The following is an 11,529-nucleotide window of genomic DNA, read 5'->3' on the forward strand; positions in this document are numbered from 1 at the left end:
CCTCCGCCATCTCCACCTGCCAGTACCCGGACGCGAGATCGAGGGTGGAAAAATATTGCGCTCCGGCGAGGCTGTCGAAGGTGTCGTCGATGCGGGGTATGGGGAAGGCATCGCCGACCGTGACTGCATTCAGTTTACGGTAATCGACGCAGAACCGGGTTGACCCATCCTTTTTCGTTACTAGTACCACTGGGGCTGACCAGGGGCTCGCCGAGGGCTGAATTATGTTATCGCGAAGCATGTCCCCAACTGCCTCTTTGATTTGGGCGCGTTCGGGTGCGCCCACTCGGTACGCAGGGAGTTTAATGGGTCGGGCTGCACCGGTGTCAATTTGGTGCTTAACAAGGTCGGTCCGACCCACGTCCGAGTCGTGTTCACTGAATACGTCGGCATACTCCTGCAGTAACTCGCGCAGCCGATCGGCCTCTCCTTTAGGTAAATCCGCCCATGGTACATGTAACGCGTCGAGCAGGGGAACGACCTCGGCTCGGGGAATCGGGCCGACTCGCCAGGCCAGGTCCTGGTCATCCTCAGGACGACCGGGGTCCTCAGCCCAGAGTGCGAACACCGAGTCGTTAGAGTGGCGTGCGTGCAGGGGGTGTACGGTGGCTATCGGGGTGCGCCGTCGCAGTATCGCTGGGGTATTGTGGGGGTTAAACATCCGCATAAACAATCGGTCCCCATCTGTGTTTACCAACGTGGCGGATCCCACGACCCCATACCGTTTTGCCAATTCCGGGTGAGGAGTTAGCATTACCTCCCCTGATGGTCGGAGCGCGGGGTCGGTGGGGGAGGTTGCCACTGGCACCAGCATCTCGGTGAGCGGCCCGATGGTGACTGCCGTCGCCAGGATAGCGGCCACAGGTGCGAAGCGGGGGCGCGTTGGTTCTCGTCCCAGGAACGGTATCCGCTCGCCGTTGCTCTCCATGGTGGCGCATCGCTGGCGGGGTTGCACGTTGAGTCCCAGCTTTTATAAGAGGTCGGTACCTGCGATACACTCGTGACACAACGCACTCGACACGTAGAACTCCTGGGTGCACACCTGACTGCCTATGCGGACCTCTAGGGTGGCTCTCCCCAGCAGCCCCATTCCGGCTCTGCTCGCCGTGTGCAGCGCGCGGTCCGGTGCCTGCAGGTGACGCACGTCGACCCCGATCGCGCTGCAGTGCGCTGCGCTCACGAGCGAGGCCACCGCCCCCGTGTCCAGCAGGATTCGGGTACGCACTCCGTTTACCTCCCTGTTCACCAGCGACGTGGCCCCAGTGATCCCCACCACCAGCTCCCGTAGCCAGTCGCCAGGAGTCACCGTTTCTGTGGACGTTGTTGCTGGAACCTGTGTGGAGATCACTCGCTCGCCATTATTCTCATCATCATCTATTTGTATCGGGACCGCGTCGATTGCACCCCTAGTTGGTCCGCTCTCTAGGGGGCATTGGAGTTTAACCCCCGCGTCTGCCTAGCCCGGGTGATTTCAGAACAGTCCCTCACTAGATGCCCTCGGCGATCGCACATATAACATGCCCGGGGAGGGGGGGCGGCTCCGTAGTGGGCCCCCTTCCCGCTCCCTCTCCCAGTTTGTCGCTGCCTGGACTCCACCTCTAGTTGGGTTACCCTTCCCGTTAGCCCTCCCACCGTTGCGAGCAGCTCCCCCATCTAGGACTGGATGGCCTCAACGGAGGACTGCAGCTTGGTCATATTTTTATTCGCTTCCTCGCGTATATCTCCTATGCCAGCCTGTAACCTGGCAACCCACCCTGGGGTGGTCTCGCTGGGTCTCTGGGGCTCCCTTGCCCGTCCCCTTACTGCGATGGCGATCTCTTCCTCCTCGTCGGAGAGTAGGCTCGCCACGGCGCACTCTCGTCCCCTCCCTCGAGGCTGCGCGCGCTCACCCGAGAGTTTCTCGCATTTGCGCACGTGCTCGACGAGGGTGTTAAAGGAGAGGCGTGCACCGTCTACATTTGGCTGCCACCACGGGGTGCGTGCCAAATATCGTTGGATTTTACCGGCGGCGAGGCCCTCAATTATTTTGGCCTCGTACTCTGGGTACGCGAGCTGGGTCAACATGCGTACATCCTCGGCGTAATCTCGCAGATCCTCGCCGGGTTGGCGACGGCGTGCCTCTAAGGCCGCCTGCGCATCCTCCTCGTCATAGGCGCCGAAGCGCCGTTCGAGTTCGCACATTCATTTTTCTCACTGAGTTTGTGCGCTTGCGGGCAAAGCTTCCACAAAGTCAGCTGCCCGCCCATCTAAATGTAACTCTAACTGCTGCAACGCCTCCTCATCTGACCACCCATTAACTTTTTTAGCCCCTCTGATGCTGCGGGCAAACGATTTCCATGATGGAATTCCTTTGCCCGTAAATGTGCATTTGATTTTAATCTGGGTTGGGGGGCCTCTTTCCCTTGGGGGTGCGGGGGATCATCCCACTTCTGACACAAATATGTGGGGGTCGCTAGCCCCCGATATCCCTCCCTCGATAATGCTAACGGCCGGGCTAACATCATCAATCGCCCCCCCGCTGCTAGGTTCCTCACCCATGGTGTGGGAGCCGTCGCCCGAGGATTCCCCTCCACCGAGGGTCCGCGTAGTAGGCATGGTTGGATACCGCGTAGTATTATGTCCCCCTTTACGCTACCACGATACCTCCCTTTCCTAATCGCGTACCTGCGACCCACACGGAGCGAACGTACGCACACACACACACACCGCTCCGTGCGCTCCAACTCCACACTGACTATTCGCGTTATGATCGTGCACCTGTATCACACACGGAGTGAACACACGCGACACCCACTCTCGCACCGTTCTGCGCCGCGCTCCCCCGAGGCGAGCCGCAGCACTACAGAACCACTGCGTACACACGCTCACCCACGCGCTCAGCTCCGCGCAGCGCTCACTCACGTGGCGAACCACTGTGTGCACCCGCGCCCCCACACGCTCACGCTGCACGACAAGATCACGCGAGACCACGCTTCGCTATTAATTATTTATTATCTGCTACCTGGTAATTTAATGTTATGTCAATATGAGTCGACGAGGCTGGCCTATCCTACTTCCCCTGGACCTATTCTCTATTTATCGGCTTACGATACCCTGTCACCTTGCTACTCACGGGTCGAAGTATTCGGTCGTCCTGTGGCTTTTCCTATATGCCGTCGGGGCACGTCGCGCGGCCGTCCGGAGGCAGAGCTGGAGCTGCGTCTGGTCGCCTGGTGCAGGAGTAAGAGAGCGATTTCCCATTTGCGCTCCCCATTTATCCTCCCTACCTCAAAGGGAATGTGGCTCTGGACAATAGGCTTGCGACCCTCTGGCAGGAGCACCGCGGTTCCGGGCGCTTTTGATATGCTACGTAATGCTCAACCTGTGCGGCGCAAATTCCAATCAATCCGCTTTTGATATGCTAATTAATGCTCAACCTGCGCGGCGCAAATTCCAATCAATTCCTTTCTCACGCAGGCCCCCCCATTATCGCAGTTTATGTGGTGGCGTCCGTCACAAAGGTGCGCCGTGGGAATTTGTGCACGGCTCCCCGCGTGACCCCGCTCTCCCGATTACTCATACTAACAGCCTTATCCTTTAACTCCCCTAACAATGGTGCCTGCGTGCCCGAGCGTAATTATGCCGTCCCTCCGCTCCCTGTGCGGGGGTGCCTGATTATGCAATTCAGATGCGCTGTGTGTTTTCTAATGATGCTCCTCCATCACAATGCTTATTCCCTCTGCCTGCCCCGTCGATACTTGCGTGTGTGGGGTGTGTGGGATGCGTTTCACCCGCGGTGGCCGAGTGGCCCCTCGCTGCGACCTTGCAATCTTAAGGCCGGTCGCAGCGCCGCGGTGCAAAGTAGCATCGGGGGAGGTCGTCCAATTCCCTGGTCGCCGGAAACCGTGAAAGTTTAATCCCGATAAGGGCTTCTCGGATAAAAACCGGTCGGCCAGGTGACCTCCCCTCGGAGCTCTATGGGGGGGGGGGAAATGCGTGCGGGTGTGTTCATGTGAGGTGAGGTGAGGGGGACGCGGGGTCGGCTCCGTCGCTTGGTGGTGGCGAGGTCGTAGATGGGGCGCCTGCTGAACGGCTTCGTGGCGGCGGCATGACATATGCTAAACATTTCGAACAAACACATATTCACAAATTGATGAGCCCCTGAGCACGTGCTTGTGATGAGAACGCCCGCTTGCCACCAGCACTATTTATGTTTAGACTATACATTGTAATATTACACTATGTATTATTCTACCCACCCTACAATATACCACACTGCTGTATATTCAATATACAATTATGATACTATATATTACCTTATACATTATATTAAACGTTACACTTTTATACTATTTATTATTATACAATCTGCTATACACTATACCATTGACCGTCGCGTGAAAGGTACTAAGAGGAAGCAACGAATTATGTCAATGGGAGAGTGGTGATAGGAGACTTCCAGCGGAGCAAAGAATCCATTCCCTGTGGAGAATAAAAGATATATAGTCAATGCCAGTGAGTTGACTGCGGTCTGAAAGTCACCGTAAACGTGAACACAATCATTTAAGATCCGAAATGGTTTATTACGTCCTTCCAATGATTGCTGAGCCAGAAATGTGATTGAACACGACATTGGTGAGACAAATATGTACGGTGCATAAACCATCGTTTCTACGACGGAAGTTAAGCAACGGGGTGCCACAGTGTGGTGCCGCGGTGGCGAGATGTTAGCTATCTCACCTGGTATACAGGAGGTCGTGGGTTCGATCCCGACCCTGACGCCTGCTGTGTATTTGTAGTTTGAAGTTTCTCTCCCCGTGGTCGTGTGGATTTTTTTCCGGCTCCTCCGGGTTTTCCGCTCCACGTTTATAATCAACGTGCATTTATAGAGCATTCGGCTGCCATACATTTCTACGTGATAAGCCGCTACTTTGTTACGCTATCAGTGGGCCCTTAACTCCGATTATCACGGTTGGCAACGCATGGTTCGAAAGAAGTTCAACATAAACATGCGCGTACAAAATAGTTTTTTGTTATAGGTTCCTCCTCGTTCTCCCTGCAGGTGACGAGAGCGATGATGAGCTTTCCATACCCGCCATCTGCAAGATGGACAGAGAGATTGGGCCATGCAAGGCCCACATCCCACGCTACTTCTACAACCGCCTCACGCAGCGCTGCCAGAAGTTCTACTATGGCGGCTGCGACGGCAACGCCAACAACTTCGAGACAGAAACGGAGTGCCGCATCGCCTGCAAAACAGTGCAGAGTAGGTGCCCACACCCACACCGCAGCCGGCTATCGAGGGAAACGAGCGCACAGGCAGTTTGTTGAGCTTCCCCCGCACAATCCGATTAGCGGGGTCGGCTGCGCATTGCGTGAAAGAAGTTCAATGTAGAGTACGTACGTAACCCCTGGTTGCCTCACGTGCTGGAGGGCCCCACGTGCCAGGGCAAGATATTGTGTTTTTTTATAAATTCATAGAATTTGGCCCACAGGGTCAGAATACTATAACTTATACTAGTTTTACTACCCGGCTTCGCCCGAGACTTGGATTCTTGTCTTGGATTAATACATGGCCTACGTGGAGGGTGCGGGGGGGGTGCGTGACGTCAGCAGGCACACTGCGTAACGCTGCAGCATGCGGGTGACATCACAGATCTGCTATACACTATACCATTGACCGTCGCGTGAATGGTACTAAGAGGAAGTAACGAAATATGTCAATGGGAGAGTGGTGATCGGAGACTTGCAGCGGAGCAAAGAATCCATTCCCTGTGGAGAATAAAAGATATATAGTCAATGCCAGTGAGTTGACTGCGGTCTGAAAGTCACCGTACACGTGAACACAATCAGTTAAGATCCGAAATGGTTTATTACGTCCTTCCAATGATTGCTGAGCCAGAAATGTGATTGAACACGACATTGGTGAGACAAATATGTACGGTGCCTAAACCATCGTTTCTACGACGGGAGTTAAGCAATGGGGTGCCACAGTGTGGTGCCGCGGGGGCGAGATGTTAGCTATCTCACCTGGTATACAGGAGGTCGTGGGTTCGATCCCGACCCTGACGCCTGCTGTATATTTGTAGCTTGAAGTTTCTCTCCCCGTGGTCGTGTGGATTTTTCTCCGGGTCCTCCGGGTTTTCCGCTCCACGTTTATAATCAACGTGCATTTATAGAGCATTCGGCTGCCATACATTTCTACGTGATAAGCCGCTACTTTGTTATGCTATCAGTGGGCCCTTAACTCCGATTATCACGGTTGGCAACGCATGGTTCGAAAGAAGTTCAACATAAACATGCGCGTACAAAATAGTTTTTTGTTATAGGTTCCTCCTCGTTCTCCCTGCAGGTGACGAGAGCGATGATGAGCTTTCCATACCCGCCATCTGCAAGATGGACAGAGAGATTGGGCCATGCAAGGCCCACATCCCACGCTACTTCTACAACCGCCTCACGCAGCGCTGCCAGAAGTTCTACTATGGCGGCTGCGACGGCAACGCCAACAACTTCGAGACAGAAACGGAGTGCCGCATCGCCTGCAAAACAGTGCAGAGTAGGTGCCCACACCCACACCGCAGCCGGCTATCGAGGGAAACGAGCGCACAGGCAGTTTGTTGAGCTTCCCCCGCACAATCCGATTAGCGGGGTCGGCTGCGCATTGCGTGAAAGAAGTTCAATGTAGAGTACGTACGTAACCCCTGGTTGCCTCACGTGCTGGAGGGCCCCACGTGCCAGGGCAAGATATTGTGTTTTTTTATAAATTCATAGAATTTGGCCCACAGGGTCAGAATACTATAACTTATACTAGTTTTACTACCCGGCTTCGCCCGAGACTTGGATTCTTGTCTTGGATTAATACATGGCCTACGTGGAGGGTGCGGGGGGGGTGCGTGACGTCAGCAGGCACACTGCGTAACGCTGCAGCATGCGGGTGACATCACAGATCTGCTATACACTATACCATTGACCGTCGCGTGAATGGTACTAAGAGGAAGTAACGAAATATGTCAATGGGAGAGTGGTGATCGGAGACTTGCAGCGGAGCAAAGAATCCATTCCCTGTGGAGAATAAAAGATATATAGTCAATGCCAGTGAGTTGACTGCGGTCTGAAAGTCACCGTACACGTGAACACAATCAGTTAAGATCCGAAATGGTTTATTACGTCCTTCCAATGATTGCTGAGCCAGAAATGTGATTGAACACGACATTGGTGAGACAAATATGTACGGTGCCTAAACCATCGTTTCTACGACGGGAGTTAAGCAATGGGGTGCCACAGTGTGGTGCCGCGGGGGCGAGATGTTAGCTATCTCACCTGGTATACAGGAGGTCGTGGGTTCGATCCCGACCCTGACGCCTGCTGTATATTTGTAGCTTGAAGTTTCTCTCCCCGTGGTCGTGTGGATTTTTCTCCGGGTCCTCCGGGTTTTCCGCTCCACGTTTATAATCAACGTGCATTTATAGAGCATTCGGCTGCCATACATTTCTACGTGATAAGCCGCTACTTTGTTACGCTATCAGTGGGCCCCTAACTCCGATTATCACGGTTGGCAACGCATGGTTCGAAAGAAGTTCAACATAAACATGCGCGTACAAAATAGTTTTTTGTTATAGGTTCCTCCTCGTTCTCCCTGCAGGTGACGAGAGCGATGATGAGCTTTCCATACCCGCCATCTGCAAGATGGACAGAGAGATTGGGCCATGCAAGGCCCACATCCCACGCTACTTCTACAACCGCCTCACGCAGCGCTGCCAGAAGTTCTACTATGGCGGCTGCGACGGCAACGCCAACAACTTCGAGACAGAAACGGAGTGCCGCATCGCCTGCAAAACAGTGCAGAGTAGGTGCCCACACCCACACCGCAGCCGGCTATCGAGGGAAACGAGCGCACAGGCAGTTTGTTGAGCTTCCCCCGCACAATCCGATTAGCGGGGTCGGCTGCGCATTGCGTGAAAGAAGTTCAATGTAGAGTACGTACGTAACCCCTGGTTGCCTCACGTGCTGGAGGGCCCCACGTGCCAGGGCAAGATATTGTGTTTTTTTATAAATTCATAGAATTTGGCCCACAGGGTCAGAATACTATAACTTATACTAGTTTTACTACCCGGCTTCGCCCGAGACTTGGATTCTTGTCTTGGATTAATACATGGCCTACGTGGAGGGTGCGGGGGGGGGTGCGTGACGTCAGCAGGCACACTGCGTAACGCTGCAGCATGCGGGTGACATCACAGATATGACGTCACCGCTCACTTGTCGTGCAAATATATCCATTATTGCGCCCCCCCTCCCAAATACAACAGTCTATTTTTATACTTTTGCATGGTGTACAGTCTGCAAGCTACCCACATGCCAAATTTCAGGTTTGTTGCATGTTGGGAAGTATGCTAAACATTTCGAACAAACACATATTCACAAATTGATGAGCCCCTGAGCACGTGGTTGTGATGAGAACGCCCGCTTGCCACCAGCACTATTTATGTTTAGACTATACATTGTAATATTACACTATGTATTATTCTACCCACCCTACTGTATACCACACTGCTGTATATTCACTATACAATTACGATACTATATATTACCTTATACATTATATTAAACATTACACTTTAATACTATTTATTATTATACAATCTGCTATACACTATACCATTGACCGTCGCGTGAAAGGTACTAAGAGGAAGCAACAAAATATGTCAATGGGAGAGTGGTGATAGGAGACTTGCATCGGAGCAAAGAATCCATTCCCTGCGGAGAATAAAATATATATAGTCAATACCAGTGAGTGGACTGCGGTCTGAAAGTCACCGTAAACGTGAACACAATCAGTTAAGATCCGAAATGGTTTATTACGTCCTTTCGATGATTGCTGAGCCAGAAATGTGATTGAACACGACATTGGTGAGACAAATATGTACGATGCATAAACCATCATTTCTACGACGGGAGTTAAGCCCCGGGGTGCCACAGTGGTTAGAGTGGTGCCGCGGTGGAGAGATGTTAGCTAGCTCACCTGGTATACAGGAGGTCGTGGGTTCGATCCCGACCCTGACGCCTGCTGTATATTTGTAGTTTGCAGTTTCTCTCCCCGTGGTCGTGTGGATTTTTCTCCGGGTCCTCCGGGTTTTCCACTCCACGTTAAGAATCATCGTGTATTTATAGAGCATTCAGCTGCCATACACTTCCACGTGATAAGCCGCCACTTTGTTACGCTGTAATTTATGGCGGTCAGGTCGCGTCTGAAGAGATATTCAGCTCAGTGGGCCCTTAACTCCGATTACACTGGTCAACACACTTTTTCTGGCATAAGGTTTTCCAACGGTTTTAAGGTCATTTTGGGGTGCTGATTCCAAATATGGCATCAGTTTTCGTCTATCACATCAGGTTTTTGAGATATCAAATATTGCATTTTCAATAAAAACTGCAGAAGAAAAATATAAAATAAATGTGGATATCTACATAAAATGATATTATAAACACACTATCTTAAAAATACAGCACCATATTTTAACACTAAAGCAGTCACTGACTCGCAACAACTTGCAATCAAAAGTTACAGAGTTAATTTCGGGTAAAATCAATGAAAATGGGGTATGCCGTTAGCATAAAAATGATATGATAGAGCAAATCTGAGATCAGATTTGGAATCAACACCCTGAAATTAGTCTAAAACAGCTGCAAAAGTCCAGGCCAGAATTTTTTTTTTGACCAGTGTTATCACGGTTGGCAATGCATGGTTCGAAAGAAGTTCAACGTAAACATGCACGTACAAAATAGTTTTTTGTTATTGGGTCCTCCCCGTTCCCCCTGCAGGCGACGAGAGCGATGATGAGCTTTCCATACGCGCCATCTGCACGATGGACAGAGAGATTGGGCCCTGCAAGGCCCACATCCCACGCTACTTCTACAACCGCCTCACGCAGCGCTGCCAGAAGTTCTACTTTGGCGGCTGCGACGGCAACGCCAACAACTTCGAGACAGAAACGGAGTGCCGCATTGCCTGCAAAACAGTGCAGAGTAGGTGCCCACACCCACACCGCCACCGGCTATCGAGGGAAACGAGCGCGCAGGCAGTTTGTTGAGCTTCCCCCGCACAATCCGATTAGCGTGGTCGGCTGCGCATGGCGTGAAATAAGTTTAATGTAGAGTACGTACGTAACCCCTGGTTGCCTCACGTTCTGGAGGGCCCCACGTGCAAGGGCGAGATATTGTGTTTTTTCTAAATTCATAGAATTTGGCCCACGGGGTCAGAATACTTAATCTTATACTAGCTTTACTACCCGGCTTCGCCCGAGACTTGGATTCTTGTCTTGGATTAATACATGGCCTACGTGGAGGGTGGGGGGGATGCGTGACGTCAGCAGGCACACTGCGTAACGCTGCAGCATGCGGGTGACATCACAGATGTGACGTCACCGCTCATATGCCGTGCAAATATATCCATTATTGCGCCCCCCCCCCCCCCCAAAATACAACAGTCTATTTTTATACTTTTTGCATGGTGTACAGTTTGCAAGCTACCCACATGCCAAATTTCAGTTTTATTGCATGTTGGGAAGTATGCTAAACATTTCGAACAAACACATATTCACAAATTTATCAGCCCCTGAGCACGTGGTTGTGATGAGAACGCCCACTTGCCACCAGCACTATTTATGTTTGTTGAACTTGTTTCGCACCGTACGTAGACAACATTGTTAATCAGAGGTGCGGTGAAGGACAACACACTAAACACAAAAAAAGTAGTTCTAAAGAAATTAGTTTACAAACTTGATTTGAAAGTGCTTACGTCCATTGGCTTACTAATAGCGGACAGAAGAGCATTCCAGACGGCTGCATCTGAAAGCGTGTGATGCGGTGACCGTCTTTGGTTAGCCAAAATCCGCTGCGAGGATGATCGGAGTTTACGCGATGGTTTATGCTCCTTGACGACATCAGCAAGGTATCGTGGTTCCTTTGTGGCGAGCACTTCGTTCGGCCACCAGAAACCAAAGCAGCTCGGGCGAGCACTGAACATCCAATCTTGGAGTACCCATCACGACATGTGCCAGAGAAGTTAGTCCCACAGCGACATTCATCTGCACACCCCGCCATCGTCATTGCCCTTGCACGTCGGTGTTTAAACTCCCCACCGTGTCTCCACCACCCCCCTCCCCACACTGCAGAGGTGCCCAAGAAGTGCCGCTTTGAGCCGGAGACTGGCGACTGCAAGGCCGCCTTCCCGCGTCACTTCTACAACATGACCACGGGCCAGTGCGAGAACTTCATCTATGGCGGCTGCGGAGGCAACGACAACAACTTCCACACGATTGAGGAGTGCGTGGAGAGCTGCAAGTGCCACAAGAACAGAGGTCCGTGCACCGCTGGGCCCCACGCGTGCGGCATGACGCAGCTTTGACGCGTTTTAAGATACGTACGGAACCAAAAGACCTCCCGCGCCATTTTAGAAAAATAATTGCGGTACTGTTTTTTTAAGTGCGTTTTCATTTTTTAACTCTTCTGTTACAGCGAGGCAAATGCCGATTGTGCATCCAATGGAACCTT

At 52.0% G+C, this 11,529-nt stretch overlaps 1 protein-coding gene and 1 long non-coding RNA gene across 3 annotated transcripts in view; one reads left to right on the forward strand and one right to left on the reverse strand.

The window, feature by feature from the left end:
- The window catches only part of LOC144947538 (papilin-like), a 42,806-nt gene that overhangs the window by 29,285 nt on the left and 1,992 nt on the right, over positions 1 to 11,529 (forward strand). Inside the window, exons 5-9 of one of the 2 annotated variants that reach the window (XM_078876760.1) lie at positions 5,042 to 5,245; positions 6,332 to 6,535; positions 7,622 to 7,825; positions 9,799 to 10,002; positions 11,151 to 11,336. In XM_078876760.1, coding sequence (XP_078732886.1) covers positions 5,042 to 5,245; positions 6,332 to 6,535; positions 7,622 to 7,825; positions 9,799 to 10,002; positions 11,151 to 11,336 — 1,002 coding nt within the window. The remainder of the gene's footprint in view (positions 1 to 5,041; positions 5,246 to 6,331; positions 6,536 to 7,621; positions 7,826 to 9,798; positions 10,003 to 11,150; positions 11,337 to 11,529) is intronic. The other variant, XM_078876761.1, reaches the window with a different exon arrangement.
- On the reverse strand, positions 3,993 to 4,785 carry LOC144947547 (uncharacterized). The gene is made up of 2 exons (XR_013640077.1): positions 4,720 to 4,785; positions 3,993 to 4,097 (listed from the first exon to the last, which is right to left on the reverse strand). It is a non-coding gene; the product is annotated as an uncharacterized LOC144947547 (long non-coding RNA).

This window comes from Lampetra fluviatilis, chromosome 45 (genome assembly GCF_964198595.1).
Source record: "Lampetra fluviatilis chromosome 45, kcLamFluv1.1, whole genome shotgun sequence".
NCBI lineage: Eukaryota > Metazoa > Chordata > Hyperoartia > Petromyzontiformes > Petromyzontidae > Lampetra > Lampetra fluviatilis.